A 16,828-nucleotide genomic window follows, 5' to 3' on the forward strand; every position below is an offset into this window, starting at 1 on the left:
CTTTTACCAGATGCTTTGGGGTATATGATTTTAAAAAAGAAGAACATCTATACTACAGTCCATATTCCAGTGGCCTTGTTTGTTTCAATACTGTCCTTTATCACATTTCCCCCTCCAGCTGATAATCATGGATCCCGTTTCGTTGTCATGCACTGGAGAGATATAAAGGGCAAAATAATATGATGAAGCCAGTGGGGCACAATGTTAAATATTGATGAATGTGGGTAAAGAAATGTTATCCCTGTGTGACCCCTGCTGACCTCTGTATCTTGATCTCCTAGGACTTGTACTCTTGCCCACTATATTATAATCGCAGTGGATTCATTTTGTTCCTCCACCAAGCCAAGCTATGCCTTCCTTTAGGCCTTTGCCCTCAGGCCTCCGTTTCTCCCTGACCTGCACACGGACGGCTCCTGCCTGTCTTCTGACTCTCAGCTGAAATGTCACTTCCAAGAGAGGATGTGCTTGCTAACTGAAGTAGTGACCCAGTCACTTTGTATCCCCCATGTTAATTCCCTGCCTTAGACCCATCATTAACTAGTAATTCTGTCTGTCTTGTTCACCACTGTATCTCCAGCACCCAAAACAGCACCTGGCTCTTGGTAAATGCTCTAAAACTATTTGTTGACTAAGTGTACTAAATCTAAATGTCCAGAAATAGTCCTTACCAATGATGGCAATGCCTTTGGGATGCAAGAAAATGCTTCAGAACTACAATCATAGCACATATATTCAATGAAAAAACCTTGACCTTATGTTAGAAAAATGGTGAATGAATGTGTATTTACCTATTTTAATTTAATATTGAATGTTTATGATATATAAAATCTTTTTTATATTCTCTGATGAGGAATATTTTTTATTATGAAATATGTACACATCTTATATTGCTTAAGAAGACATCTATATGCAATGATTCCAATTATATAAAGTAGTATGAGTATGAAAAACCAGAAAGGAAATACATGCAAATAATAACTAATTTTGGGGGGAAATCAAATTATGAGTAGTTTTTCCTTTTTAATTTTCCAAGCATTCTACGTGTGGTTCTATTATTTTTCTAATTTAAAAAATATTTTTTTAAGAAACAAAACATAATACAGAATAGATATAATCAAATGTGAATAGGACTGTAAATACACTTTGAAGATGGAAGGACTTTCTTGAATTTGGCGTGCTTAGTGAATAAAGCTTTAAGGAAAATACCAGTAATTGATCTGGGCTTTGCAAAGACTGATCAGACTTTTGAGGGTGGACAAATAGGTGGAACTTTTTTGGGTAAAGAACCAGAATGAACAAAGATAGGAAGGGGGCAATTAGCACATAGAAGGCGATGAGGAGACAGGCCTACGCGAATGGAAAGCTCCCATTTGGAAGCCAGAGGGAAGCAATCTGGGAGATTAGGATAGGATCCCATCTTAGAAGATCTTTCAAATCAGGCAGACAGGTTTAGACTAGAAGTGGAAAGAAATACAGAAGTACTGTGGGTTCTTGAGAAAAATGGTACCATGATTGCTTGGGTGTTATAGGGAAATTATTCTGTATAGGGAGTGAGAGAGCATAACACCAGTGTCCACCTGGCATCCACAGCAGACACTGCCATCCATCATAGCTCTGCTCTGCAAAGACTCTGTCTCCAGACCATCTCCGTCCAACCTGCAGCTAGACATCACAGATCTGTCAGAGTTGGTGTAGGGAACGTGCTTGTCACCTTCTGTGTGTGGGTCACACTAGAGAAGAGAAAGATGGGAAGGGGAAGGAGGACGAGACAGGAAGGCCCAAAGGACAGATTTTAAAGGTTCTAAGATTATAAGCAGGTTAAGTATCTTGAGATGTTTCTTGTGTAATTTGTAGGTTTGTGGTTTAATTAGAACCACAAGTAGAGATCTCTTTTTATAACTCATTATTCAGTTATTATGGAAATGTTTTGCTTTTTTCAGGTTTGCTGCTGGTGTACAGTTTTTAGGCACTGGATTTTTTAAAAAAGTCTTTCCTTAAATATTTAATAAAACTTGAGAACAATAACTCCAAGAAATTATGTTCCAAAAAAAGATTCCCACCCATTTTTAATCTACAAAGATTTGGATGCACCTGCTCTGTCCACTTGTGGGAGTTGTCAGAATATGTTAAGCCACTATTTTGTTTTGTTTTGTTTTGTTTTTTCTTAAAAAAAGGTTTTGTTTTCTCTTATTTTTCAAAAGCTGTTTTTAGATTATAAAATCACAAACAAAATTAAAAATAAAATGAAATTGTCTCATCTTTGGGGGAGAAAACTTCTACTTTGTCAGTGTGTGGGCTGCAAGCAGAACAGAATGTTTATCTTTGCTACATGTTAAAGATGGAAAATAAAGTTAGCAATAGCCAAAAGGCCTTCTTTTGAATAACTTATCACGAAGGGGAAAGCATAAATCTAGTGGCAAAACAATTTTCCTCTATAGGCTAGTATTTCTTGGATGGGTCTGAGAACATTTAAAATCTCTTTTCTGTCTACTTGATAGGATCAAAGGTAACCTCCCCAAACCTTGAATTCAAGGTTTGGTTTCTGGACCAGAGGAAGTTGAGTTTTTTATTGAGCTTTCTTTTTCTTTTTTTCCTTTTCATTATCGTGATCAAGAGCTTACAAGACCCTATGAAAAAACTGATCGAGAAAGAAGAAAGGAAGATCACCCAGCAGGAAAGTGCAGAGGCCACCGTGGAGGAGCCGAGGCAGTAAGTTATGGCTGCTTCTCTTGGCAAAATCTTTATTTCCACAGGCAAGGGCGGCAAGTCTGTTGGGGTCTCAAACACAGGCCAGTTGCTTTAATTCCTCACTTCTCTGGGTTGATGTATTAAAATGAAGCCCAGACTTGGCCTGCACATAGTCCTGCTCGGCCAGGACTCATCCCAATAAGAGACGCATTTCTCGGGTCTTAGAAGGAGCACACTTGTGAGGAGTTGACTGGGACGAGAAAAGGCACACGTCTCCAGTGCTCTCTGTATGGTGGCCTCAGCCCCAGCTTTCTGCTCTGTCAGGCTTCTGGACCCAATCTGGTCCTTTTGTTACCATCATTTACAGAATCCTTTCCCAGATAGGAAATCCCCTGGCTTTTTCTCTCGTAGAAGGAAATAACCTATGAGATTGCCTCAGGAGACATCGAGTACTAAGGTGTTATCATACAAAAGTGTTGGGTTCTGACATTTTGTTTCCTACTCTTCACACCTTCTGTTTTTTCCTCTGTGAAGCAGAGTGCAGGAAGTGACTGCTCTATCTCCATTTCTTGCCACTTTACAGAGAAGGGGCCTCCAGTCATGTTACCTACTGAGACAAATTTCTCAACATATGTGGTGCATGATGTGTCCTGATCCCATTCAGCAGGGAGGTTTCCGTGTGAATCCTTTCCTATTGAGATATCAGGGCTTGCAGGAACAGGGTTAGTCTTGAACTGGCTGACCTAGGAAAGTGGATTACCTTACCTCCGTTTGGGATTCTTTCTCCACACAAAAAAATTTAGATGATAATTGTATGGTAAAACCGGCTTGTATTTTTACTGTGTTTCTGAAATTTCAAATATATATTTTTGTCCCACAGAAGTATTTGCTGCCAGTATTAGCCTTTTTAATTTTATTTATTATTTATTTTTTTAGTGGAGGTAGGGGCAGAGAGAGAGAATCTCAAGCAGACTCCCCACTGAGTATGGAGCTCAACGCATGAGATCCTGAGATCATGATCTAAGCTGAAATCAAGAGTCAGACTGAGTCTTAACCAACTGAGCCACCCAGGCAGCCCAAGCCTTTTTAATTTTAAAGCAAATACTAGAAAATTCCTTTAGTGTAAAACAAAGACAGGTTTTCACTGTGGGAACAGCTATAGAATATGATCTGAAACTAATAAAATTAACTATTTTAGGGAGAAGCAGTTTAACCTATTCCTGGTAATAACAGTAATGCTTAGTACCCTTTAGTGAGCTCTACTATATACTAAGTGCAATGTCAGGTGCTTTGTTATATGTTTTCTCTACTCATTCTCACAACAACCCTTTGTGTAATCAATGCCAACATTTCCTCATTGTTTAAATGATGGCAGTGAGGCTCAAAAGAAGTGAAGAGACTGCCCATGGCCCCTGGTGTAGTAAGAGGCAGGACCTGGAATGAGTTCTGGTACCTTCTTTTCACCCATATATGTTACTGCAATCAAAGTATTAGTCTTCACTCAGAAAGGAACCACCCGAGATTGTCTCGATTAGTTCTCCTTAATTTCAGGTTTCTCCATTATGTTAGTACTTCTTTTTAAAAGCTCAAAAAGTGTAATCCAGTAACTATTTTAAATGCAAAATGGAAATTTAGCAAGAATTTTTTTTTTTTTCTTTCAAAAATAGCAGGTAAAGGTGCTTTAGAGGAGGAGGTTCAAAGGTACCAGCTGAGTCTCAGGGTGGTGATATGTCTCTGCCGTGATCTTAACTGGTATGGTGAGAGTTCAGTAGGTGACAGTCTTCTGGATTTGAGACGGATCCTGCTTTTGCTTTTCAGCCTTAGTAATTTAGCTAACCTCCTGAGGTGTCCTCTCCTGTAACAGCAGGAATCAGAATAAACACTCACTTGCCCATCAGTTTTTTAACTACGTTTTTAAAAGTGATAACTGTACAGTATCTATTTTAGTTATACCTAACTGCCCACCTAGATATTTACAGAATATATGACTTGTGATGAAACCAAATTCAGTTATTAAGATGCTACTAACCAGCCTTAGGAGAGGAAAAAGCCAGCAAAAGTATTTCCTCTTAAAAAAATGAATAGCATGTAAATGACTGTATGTTCATGTGTGTGTGCACACGTCTTTGTGTTGTAAGTGCAGTAATATTGTACAGAAAAATCTGGCTGTATCATAAATATAAAATTTTCAGAACTAGATTACTAAACTTTTTTTTTTTAATTTTAAGGTTAATTTCATTAGAGGATGAAAACCAGCACAAGGAGTCTCCTAGTTTTAAGAGTAAGTTTTGATTTTTATTTAGAATTGCTTCTGAAATACTGCTTAGCAACCAATTCATTTTCTTTTTTGGCAGACTCCTCCTAGGCCTTTCTTCTTTTCCATTTGAGAAAATACTATATTAATTTGCTTTTTCTTTTTTTACCATTTCGGTTTTAAATTTTCAAATATCGGTGATGCCGACTAAATAGCATTATTGGGAGAGGGTTTTATATTGTGAGCCAGAGAATAGCACCGTCAGTCACTTCTGCAGCAGCCCGTCAGAGGAGCATCTGAAATGGAGAATTAACAGAGAGCGATTTCTTTTACAACAGATGATAACATTTCTGCTATTGCCATTACTAGTTCTAACTGCCATTTGGGCTGTAAAGATAGTTTTAATAAGATTACATGATCAGATTGGGTGAGTTGGTTTCCACTGTGTTGTGGGGTGGGGGCTGGTCTTTGTTGGGAACAGATGGGGAGAGCTCAGACACGGCTCTAGCAGGTGATTCCTGGGTCTGCTCTGTAATGAGTAACACCTGCTCCCTTGGGTGTGCTGATCCTCCAATTGTTGGGAAAGCGATCGGAGGGTTAGTAGATAATGCAATGTACCATGAAAGGTTTGTCAGCTATTCCTGGCTCCTGCCATGATGGCTAGTTCTTTCACTGGTTCTTCTCATAATGGAGTGGAGGGTACAGTAAAACGTGGTGGGCCTAAGGTGATGTAATGCTGAGCTTTTCACTGGGACTCGAATCCTCAGGGATGCAAGGGAAAGCTTTACAGGTGATATGGAGAGAACTGAAATTACCCCAACCTTCTGCTCAGCCTGGCCCTCGAGGGGGGGTGGGGCATATCCGCCTTTGCCTCACTCCACCCTTTGCTGTGGCAGCCCTTCCAGGAGATAGGAGGAGGCAAAGCAGATCCTGGGACTTCCTTTCTCTTCTGTTCTTTTCCTCCACTCTCTACCTTCCTTCTGTCTTTCCTCCTACTTTTCCAACCATTTGCTTCACCTGCTTTATTCTCCTCCCACTTTACTGCTTCAATTGCTTTTCCCTCATCTATCTTTCAAAAGAAAACAAAAACCTCTCACCTATCTGCCTCTCTAACTTGGCTTCATATCATCATTTCATGCACGTACTCCCTCCTTTACTCACATATTTGTTCATTTGTTCAACAGATATTTATTTTAAAATTTTATTTATTTATTTGAGAGAGAGAGAGCACATTGAGCAGGTGGAGGGGCAAAGGGAGAGGGAGAGAGAAAATCTTAGGCAGCCTCTGCGCTGAGCACAGAGCCGATGCAGGGCTTGATCTCACAACCAGGAGACCAAAGCCAAGAGTCAGACACTTAACCAACTGAGCCACCCAGGCACCCCTGTTCCACAGATATTTATTGAGTGCTGCCTGTGTGGCAGGTACAGCAGGAGGCTCTGGGCACACAGTAGTACACCAGACATATTCAGACCCTTCCCATGATGGGGCTCACAGTCAAAAGGGGAAGCAGGTGGTAATCTAATAATTTGCATAAGTAATTGGGCAACTCCAATTTTGATAAGAGCTGCAAGGGTTCTGGGCAGGTGCGATAGAGAGACCCCACCTGTTTAAGGGGCTCACGGTCCTAGCTAAGTCAAGTGCTGTTGCAGGAGTTATCAAGGTAAAAGAAACAGCCTGGGCCAAGACTATGAGCCAAAGAGGACCAGGAGAAGGTCAGAAAGACACTGTTCTGGAGACTGAGAAAGGGAGCAAGTGATAGAAGACAGAGAAGCAGGTCAGCCTGATGCTGTTGGCCATGTAAGAGCTCTCTGAGTGTATTGATCCACATCTCCAACCTCAGTATCTCTTGGGTGTTGACAGCATGAATTATGTTGTGGGAATCTAGAAATATTATAGTTTTGAGGGAAAATGTAAACTCCAGTTTATTATGTCTTCAAGTTCCATATCAATATAAATCACATAATAATACGAAAGAATCAAATTTTTTTTTCTTTGTGTAGTATGTTCCCTTGTTTGTGGTATTTGCATAATATTTTGAGATTGCAAATGTTGATTACCTTGTTTTAGGTATACATAGAATGGAATTCACCATAATTAAAGTGTCATCTGTCTTATTTTGTGACCTACAGAAAGTCTAATGTACACAGGAGCAAACCCAAGGTTTTTTTTATTATTATTATTCATTTAGGAGAGAGAGAACATGAGCAAGAGGAGAGGGTCAGAGGGAAAGGGAGAAGCAGACTCTCTGCTGAGCAGGGAGCCCAAGACGAGGCTAGATCCTAGGACCCCACGATCATGACCTGAGCCAAAGGCAGATGCTTAACTGACTGAGCCACCCAGCCACCCCAAGCACACCAAGTTTTAAGGCTGTTGTATTGTGTTGTATATACACACATATACACAGACACACACTTTATTATTTAGAGCAGTTTTTAGTTTACAGAAAACTGGGCAGAAGGTACAAAGATCTCCATATACCCCCTGTCCCCACATATGCATTATTAGCATCCCCTACCAGGGTAATACATTTGTTATAGTCAATGAACCAACACTGACACATCATTGTCACTCATAGTTTACATTAGGGTTCACTCTTGGTGCTACACATTTTATGGGTTTTGACAAATACACAATGACACGTATTCGCCATTAGAGTATTATTCAGAATAATTTCACTGTCGTCAAACTCCTCCGTGGCTGCTCTTTGTTCATCTCTCCCTTCCTCCAAACACTTGGCAACCACTGATCTTTTTACTGTTAACATAGTTTTGCCTTTTCCAGAATTCTGTATAGTGGGAATTATGCTGTATGTAGCATTTACAGGCTGACTTCTTTCACTCAGTGATCTGCCCTTTTTATTTTAGCCAGGCCCCAAATGGCTAAGGTTCGTAGCACCATCAATAGTCAATTACTTGAATCACACGTTTGTCCATGAAAGGAGAATTGTTAAGTCAGTGTCATATAGTTTTCTACCAAACAGAGCAAAGAGTCGAGGTTGTTAACTCAATTCATGGAGAGCCAACAGTTTGAGCAGAATGTAATCTCAGGACCCCTGCTTCTGTGTGATGAGCTGTGTGTTTACCTTACACTGCAATAGCATATGAATACACACCATTCTGAATTGGTGATAACCAAATGCATGTGTTCTGTTGACAGCTGAAGATGGAAAAAGCGTTTTATCTGCCTTAGACAAAAGCTCTACACATAATGCATGCTCAGGTAATCTAGATTAAGGAAAATGACTCAATTTTAATAAATTTGACAAACTCCTTACAAAATGAAACTGACTCATAATTTTGTTTTCTTTCCCTTCCTCTAATGGACCTGTAGATGAACTATTAGACATGAAACCCGAAGAAGGTGGTAAGATTTATACATTTCTTTGGGATTATAATTTAATTTTTTAATACTGTTTTTATGTGCAGGAAAATGTAATGTTTATCTTTTGAATAGCTTTGCATTCCCAAGCAAATTGTTTTTAGGTGACTGTCATTTGTCTTTATAAATGGCTTTAAATATGCCCAAGCACAAATTAGAATATATGGATCTGTCATCCTAAGTTTAACTACATAATGTTCAAACTCCTAAACCTAAAAGTTATGACATCAAAAGTCATATGCTGTAGTAGAAAAAACATGGCTTGCAGAATCAGACCTGGATTTGAGTTATTAGTTCTACTATAAAGCTAACTATATGGCCTTAAGTCATTTGCCTCACCCTTGAACTCCTTCAGCCTCCTTTGCTCTCATTTGTAACATGGAACCAACAGCAACAGTCTTACTGGGTTGTTGTCAGAATCAGAGATCATGTATATGGAGGGTCTCTCATGGCCGCTGACATGGGGACACTCTTGAGATGGGAAGCGGTTGAGAAAGTAACACTAGAAAGATTGTCCTGTGCTGCACCTCCACTGAGCCTTAGTTAAACAGAGGAGGAGTTTGCCTGGCTAGGGCACCCACCCAAGTTCAACAGACCTACAATCACTTAGTAAATACCCTCCAAAAGAGAATCCAGAGTCATGGATCTGGATGAGACAGCCATAGTCTGAAGCAGCCCCGGGAAATTGAGTGCGTTCAGCCTGATAGAACCTTTGCTTTCCATCCTACCAAGGGTTACCTTCTGATGATTTATCATGAGTCCAGAATACCCCTGAGATTCTGACACAAACTTTAGAGCACCCTCTATCCTGGGTGGCTAGTACACAGCCTGCCCTGGTTTTACAGGTTTCTCATAGGACTGGAAATGGGGCACGATCATCCTGTAGGCCCCAGTTAACTAGGGCAGACAATTTTCTCTACTCAGTTTGAGCCTGATCTGGGTCTAATCCCCAAAGTGTGAGAGGAAGAAGGTCTGGGAAACAGAAGGCATTGGTTAAAGTTTTTTTCAAAATTGGAAAGGCAGTAGAGCTCCTGCATTAGGTTTCCAGGGTTTAGGATTATCAACTTGAGGGAAGAAACCTGCTTTCCTTTCTAATTTCTCTTTGCAGGCAGTATACTGTGCAATATCTCATGATGTCCCCATGTATTTTTGTCATAAGTACTACCTATTTGGTAAATATAGAAATCTCGTCAGGTTATGAAAGTAAAAAGCAAATAGTTTTAAAGCAAACCAGTCACTACATGGCCTCCATTTTCATAAAAACGTTTCCCCCTTGTATAAGGATAGATTACTTTGATGAAAAAAAGGAAAATTTCTTACACATTTTTTTTTTTTTGGAGGGGGAAATATTTCAGTCTTGCAAAGGTGGGCTACAGACAATAATATAACACACAGTAGGGGCCCACCATCTAGTTTTAGCAGATGTCCCCATTTAACAGGTTCTTTACAAGTAAACATATGTTTCAGCTTGTTTTGGTAGGAAGATTGTTATTTCTCCTTTTGCCAACCTCTTGTTTATGTAATTTGTTCTTTGCTTTTACTATCTCCTATTTAATTTCATTATTTTAATAAACATAATTTTTGAATTAGGTATATTCACATTGGCATATGATAATGATAATAAAACTGTAGGCAATAGAAAACTCTGACTCCCATTTCCGCTCTCCACTCCTCTCTATTCTGGTATTCCCAGCCCCATTCTATCCTCCTGGCATTTTTTTATGTACTCACAAGCAAATATGAGTCTATGTTCTCATGTTTCCCCCTTCTTACAAAAAAGAATTCTTGCTTTTGGATGTTAACTTTTTTTTTTTAATTTTATTTTATTATGTTAATCACCATACATTACATCATTAGTTTTTGATGTAGTGTTGCATGATTCGTTGTTTGCGTATAACACCCAGTGCTCCATGCAGAATGTGCCCTCTTTAATACCCATCACCAGGCTAACCCATCCCCCCAACCCCCTCCCCTCTAGAACCCTCAAGTTTGTTTCTCAGAGTCCATAGTCTCTCATGGTTCGTCTCCCCCTCCGATTCGCCCCCTTCATTTTCCCCTTCCTACTATCATGTATCATATGACCTCACTGATATGAGGAATTCTTAATCTCGGGAAACAAACTGAGGGTTGCTGGAGTGGTGGGGGGTGGGAGGGATGGGGTGGCTGGGTGATGGACACTGGGGAGGGTATGTGCTCTGGGGAGGGTATGTGCTCTGGTGAGGGCTGTGAATTGTGTAAGACTGTTGAATCACAGACCTGTACCTCTGAAACAAATAATACATTATATGTTAAAAAAAAAAAAAAAGAGGATTTTGACTTTTTCAACTTGGATAGTAATGGTACAACAAAAACTAACCCAGCAGCTGTGCATTTCTTCACAGAATTAAATCAGAAATGCTACTTCCCGTGATGCATGCTTACTTTCATAAGCTTCCTCCAGAGCATGTGCCATGGATACACTGGAATAAGATTGATGTGTTTCCACTTACTTAGAACTTTTATATCTCATTGGTTTATAGTTAACAGTCTTTGTTTCACAGAATAGAGGCTCATACCCTTTTTTTGAGCGCTCACGCAGTTCTAACAATAGAGAGATGAATGTATTCTTCTCCAAAATGTGTACTTGTTTTCAGGCAGAAAAGTTGATTTACAAACTGTCTCAGTTAAATGCAGTGTCACATAATCTCTCTTTTCCTTTCCCTTTATCACTGCCAATGCATAAAGCCCTTCTAGAGGCCTGAGCCATGCTTTGTCACTATCTGACTCTTCTGCATTGGCAACCCCTAGGGCAGCATCAGCTTAAAGATTAACATGACCGCCAAGTATAGAAATACTGTCAGTCCACAGAACTTGTGGTGACTGAAGAAAAGAGCACACGATAATTAGTTGACTTCAAAATGTGTGCCCTTCAGAAAACTGCCAGAAGGCCCAAATCCTGAATTAAAGCACTGATTATAATATGCAAGACATTAAACAATCAAGAAATAAAAAGAGCTTAATCCAGGGTTGGCTGCCTTTATAGGACTTGGGGGCTATAAGCTCTAGCACCCTGCTGCTTGGGGGCCAGTTCACTCCCACTGCTAATTCTGTTAGACAAGTTATGGCCAAGCTGTGGCACAATGTTATCAAAAAGCAGACTGCTTATGACAACAACAAGGAGACAATTCTCCAGGAGCCATTGCCCAGAAAATCACTTTGATTCAGTGTCATAATATAATGTGTTTTCTCCTACTAAATAGATAATGTAAATAGAAAACCAATATTTGGCCAGTTTATAAAAATTTTTAAGTAAAAAACTGAGTGACATTTTGCAATAACTTGAAAGTGGCCCTGAAATCACCTTGTGATGACATGTGACAATCCCAACCTCAATTCATGAGTTAGTTGTAACATATAAGTTTTTGTGTTCCTCACAGTTGGGCTGAGAAAAATAACTAGTAGATCGGTTATTGAACAGAAAGTGATATAAAGCAGAGAGAGATGAATTTAGCCCACCTAAATCTCATTACTTGGATTTATCCAAAAGATCCTTCTCTAGGACAGGATTAACTGAAATTTTTAAGAATTATAATTGTTGGGCGCCTGGGTGGCTCAGTTGGTTAAGCGACTGCCTTCGGCTCAGGTCATGATCCTGGAGTCCCGGGATCGAGTCCCGCATCGGGCTCCCTGCTCGGCGGGGAGTCTGCTTCTCCCTCTGACCCTCCTCCCTCTCATGCTCTTTTGTCTCTCATTCTCTCTCTCGCAAATAAATAAAATCTTAAAAAAAAAAAAAATTTAAAAAGAATTGTAATTGTTACACATTACAATTAAAATGTTTTGTCTCCTGCCATTTCCTTGGTTACTACTTTCAAACTTGTTCTGGCCAAGCATCAGAACAACAAAGAGGGTCATTCAGTAGCTCGTTTAGGTCTGGGTGCAGATCTTTAGCCCTTAGCAATAATACAGGCTTATGTCCCCGTGCCTGGTTTCTCCCAAGATGTTCAGAACTATCTCTTGCTGTTCTCCATATAGAGCTGACTAGGGATCTGATTGCTTTCTCACATGTAGTGAGGCAAAGACTAAGCTTGTTATCTTTTCTCATCAACCTTTCCTTCTCCCTGTCTCCCTCAGCATCTGAGGACGGAGTGCTGGCTCTGGTCCTTTCATAAAATAATGGTGCACTTTTAAAACCAAACAGTCTACTGTTCTTACTTGATCACCATGGAGTCAGTAGTGTTCTATATAGATTTACTCCTACTGCTCAGGTGTCAAGTTTTCCAGTAAGATTGCTTGCTTGTTAAGATCTCATGCTGAAATGGAGGACCAAGGCTGGGGACCATCAAGAAATATTTTTTGAATGCCTACTCAGGAACTAGCACTGTTAGGGTTTTTGTTTTTGTTTTTTTTGGAGGGCGTGTGCACGTGTATATCCCAGAGAGTGGGTAGAGATGGATTTTCCCCCATCTATTATTATTATTAGCTGTGTCTTTTTTCACCAAAAGGGAGTTTTTAGAAGCAGTATTCTTGGATTCCGAACAAGTACAATTTGTTACCAGAGCCTTTTATAAGGGCGAATACTTTTCTCATTAGACATTTTTGTACGGTGGTTTCCCACCCCATCTTTCTCCCCCATACTCTCTGTTGGGTGGTGTGAGGTCTGTGTTGGTTGTTGGGGTTTTCATGTGTATTACAAGTGTGCAGCCTTTACATTAGTCATAATGCTGAGAGTGGGGACCAGGGAGAAAACCAGAGAAACAGTCTTCCTGTTTCACACACAGATGAAGGTGACTTATGTGACATTTACCTCGTTGTTTTCCTGTGCTCTCATTTTTGGTCTATGTAGCTATGTTTCCATCTTTTGGGTTCCTAATTCATGCTGAGGTCATGAAACTCAGTATGATTTCAAAAATATAACCTGAGGGGGCTGTCACCAGTTTCCCACATTTACTTTCTGTCACCCACCCTCTGTACACCCTCTCTGAACTTAAGAGAGCTTCCTCTGTATGTCAGTTTTCACTCTGAAAACTCGCTGGGTCAGAATCAGAGTGCATTGGCTCAGAATCCGTTTTCCTGGAGAGTATTTTCCCAGGAGCATAGGATTTTTATCTTTGAACCCTTGGGCAGTGTGAGGCAAACATGCCGAGTAGGTCTGCCATCTCGGCCATTCTGCCATTCTGCCTGCAGCTGAGAGCTCTGCCTGGCTGTAAGTGCAGCCATCTGACCTTAGAAACCCTCCAAACTTTACAAAAGCTTGAATATTCATTTATATATGACATCTTGAACAGGCTGTGAGGTAAAAGCAGTGTATGGCACTGAGAAGACATCTTCACCTATAGCCAGGGGTCCCCAGCCACATGATCTGTAACTAATAAGTTATATGACCTTGGGCAGGTCATCTAACCTGGGTGTCTTTTTCCTTATCGGCAAAGTGAGTTACAGGGGATACTCTCTAAGATCCCTTTCAGTTAAGTATGATTCTTCTCTCTAGGCATCTCACTGGGACAAAAAGAGCAGGTTCCCAGACAGGAAGGCAGGAAAGCACAATTGAAAAATGGCAGATGCGGCAGAGTTTTGCCGAACTGTAGCCTTCCCTGAAGGAGTTGCTAGAAGGGCTGCATTAGAGCTGGACCACAGAGGTCCTGAATACCACTATAAGGAGTGTTACAGAGGGAGCCGTTGAAGGTTTTCAAGTAAGAAAGTAATAATCTCACAGCTGAACTGAGCAAAGGTATACAGCGAGAGGGTGTCTTTTATGGAGTGCCAGCAGGCTTGCCAGTGGGCAGACCCCAAAGGACCCTCGAGTCAGGAGTTTGTCATCAGAGGTCAAGAAAACGTGGAATTGGAGATGGAGATTTGAGAATCTTCCCAGGTGAGATTGGAACCATGAGACTAGATAAAATGTTCTGTAGATAATGCAGGAAAGGGAGATATAACTTAGGAGGAGACTTTAGGGTAACTAGAGTAGGAAGAGACAGCAGGGAGAGTATTGTCAAAGAGATGGAAGGACATTCAAAAGAGCCACTTCATGGAGACCCCAGGAGATGACAGCATTTCCAGGGTGGGCAACGGGGCAAAGTACCACAGGGGTTGAGGCCAGAGAAAAGGGGATTGGAATCGGCCATGAGGATCTCACCAGTAACCTTCCGGAGGCCCACTTCAGTGTAGAGTGGGGTTAGGAACTTGACGGCAGGCCACCAAAACAAGAGTGGTTGACAAAGCAGAGTGTGTGGCTGTAGAAGGAGAAACCAGAGAGGCAACATTGGGGGGTGGGATGGGGTGCTGGGGGAGACAGGAATCACAAGATTGGCCGTTGTTGGTATGTGCACACGTCTTCTGAGGTCAGGAGAGGAAGCTTTGGAGAGAGAAAGACTAGAAATGCTGGAGCTGAATCCCGGTGGGGGCAGAGCAGGCTCCAGCAGGAGGGGAGAGTGTACAGTTTTGATTTTTTTTAAGACTTTATTTATTTATTTGTCAGAGAGAGAGAGCACAAGCAGGGAGAGTGGCAGGCAGAGGGAGAGGGAGAAGCAGGCTCCCCGCTGAGCAGGGAGCCCGATGTGGGACTCGATCCCAGGACCCTGGGATCATGATCTGAGCCAAAGGCAGTCGCTTAACCGACTGAGCCACTCAGGTGTCCCTGTTGGCCTCTGTTTCTGTAGTAATGTCTGGAGTTGTGTTATCTGATGTGATAGTGAACATGGAGACTCAGGATCCTGCAAGAGCATGAAGGGAGCTTGGAGTGGTATCTGTGGGTTTGGCACCTGAGAGCTAGGAACGCTGGTTCACCCTTGAAGGATGGGTCGCCATAACCCAGGAGCAATACTTGCTCAGCTCCCTGGTAGAAGCCCTGACACCACCCATACAGCCCTTACCCGGGCTTCTCTCAAAGAGCTTATTCTCTGTGTGTGTGTCCCGTTTTCTTACAGTTGAGTTGAATTATTCCCAAAGAAAATGATAGCTTGATTCTTAAGAGCCAACTGACTAGTGTTATTTTTCAAGTCTTGACATGTCTGGTTACAGACCTGAACCTGTCCTTTTTTACTTGTAATTAAGTTTTTCTTACAAGTTATGTATGGTAATTTCAAGCATCTTAATTATCAGGGCAATAATTGGGCTTCCCTGTTTTCTGGTTCAAGTCAGTACCAGTTTCATTGCTTTTAGGGAAGTAATAAGTTCTCTTAGAGAAAATGTCCGCTGTGCAGCCCACTTGAACAGTTAAATAACCAGGACACTAATAGGCCAATTTCAGTGTCGACCTCCAACTAAATCTCTATTCAGAACTAGCTCTAGACAATATCATCCTCACTGAGGGTCCTTTTCTCATTTCTGTCAGTAAAGTTGAGTTTGACAGGATACAACATTAGTCAGGAATCTTTTGGTTGGAAGTAACAGAAACCCTTCTCTAAGTAGTTTAGCTTTCAAATTAAAAAGAAAAGACTGTATTGGGAATTGGTCCATGAAACTGGGGACATACAGTGATGGATTGGCTTCAAGCAGAGCTGGGTCCAGGGCTTAGACAGTGTTGTCAGGATTTTCTTTCCGACTCTTGATGCTGGTTTGCCCTGTGTTCTTCTCCATCATCCCTGAGAGCCTCAAAACTGCATCTTTAGAACTTGGAATCTGAATGAGAGACCCTTCTCCTTCCACCTTCCATATAGCAAACTCAGGGAAGCCTCTGGCATGTGCCCATCGCTGAGCCAGTCACCATGGCCTGAGAAATGAAGGACACTGGCCAACCTAGAGGCACCGGATGTGGTGTCTCCACAGGATCCTGTGGAGAAGGTGTTTCCCAAAAGGGAAAACTGAAGAGGAGGAGGGAAGGGATGCTAAGTTAACAAAACCCACAGAAATCCACTCAATACCCTTGCACACAACCTAAACAGTAAAAACAAAGATAGAGCTTTTGCAGTTTCTGATTGTTTGGGGAAAGCTTAAAGTTTATTATTTATTCTTGCTGATGTTAGTCATGATCTTCCCTGGATTGACATCTTGATGAAAGCAGGGAAGCCTCTCCCAGGGTTTGACTTAGCACTGGGCTGTAAAGTGACTTCAGGAAGAATGCACATAATTTTCAGTGCTCATCTAAAGTCATCCCTTCCTCTAGAGTCTACTCTTTGATTTGAATTGGTTCCAATAAAACAGGTTTGATTCAGCAATCATCTGATTTCAGTCAGGCCAGATAGTAAACCACGAGAGAAGGTTTGGGTATTCCAGTCCCAACTGAAAGTAGAAAGTACAGAGATTTGTGAAGTTAATACGTTGAGGGACACAGCCACGCTTCCTGCCTGCATTCACATATATGGGCTGTCCTACCCTACCCACCTGCCCTTCCACCACACACAGGCCAAGGTGGGTCCTGGCTGCCTACCCTCCTACTGCAGAACTCTCTCAAAAGCCTGTTTTCTAAAATGCCATTTCCCTCATCTCCTCAGCACCCCACCTTACAAGCTGTGTCTCAGTGCAAATTTCTGCGATAACACAAACAATAAGAGTTCTTAAATTAGACATTTGTCCAATTGAAGCGATATTTT

The 16,828-nt window shown here is 41.3% G+C and overlaps 1 protein-coding gene across 23 annotated transcripts in view; it reads left to right on the forward strand.

Moving 5' to 3' along the window:
- Positions 1-16,828, forward strand: part of ICA1 (islet cell autoantigen 1) — a 146,494-nt gene that overhangs the window by 109,511 nt on the left and 20,155 nt on the right. For 21 of the 23 annotated variants that reach the window (XM_081800491.1, XM_031031410.2, XM_081800498.1 and 18 more), the window contains 4 exons: positions 2,615-2,709; positions 4,917-4,969; positions 8,100-8,162; positions 8,274-8,306. In XM_081800491.1, the coding sequence (XP_081656617.1) occupies positions 2,615-2,709; positions 4,917-4,969; positions 8,100-8,162; positions 8,274-8,306 (244 nt within the window). The remainder of the gene's footprint in view (positions 1-2,614; positions 2,710-4,916; positions 4,970-8,099; positions 8,163-8,273; positions 8,307-16,828) is intronic. The other 2 variants (XM_081800489.1, XM_081800502.1) reach the window with 1 other exon arrangement.

This window comes from Leptonychotes weddellii, chromosome 12 (assembly GCF_054177405.1).
Source record: "Leptonychotes weddellii isolate Sample4059 chromosome 12, ASM5417740v2, whole genome shotgun sequence".
Lineage (NCBI taxonomy): Eukaryota > Metazoa > Chordata > Mammalia > Carnivora > Phocidae > Leptonychotes > Leptonychotes weddellii.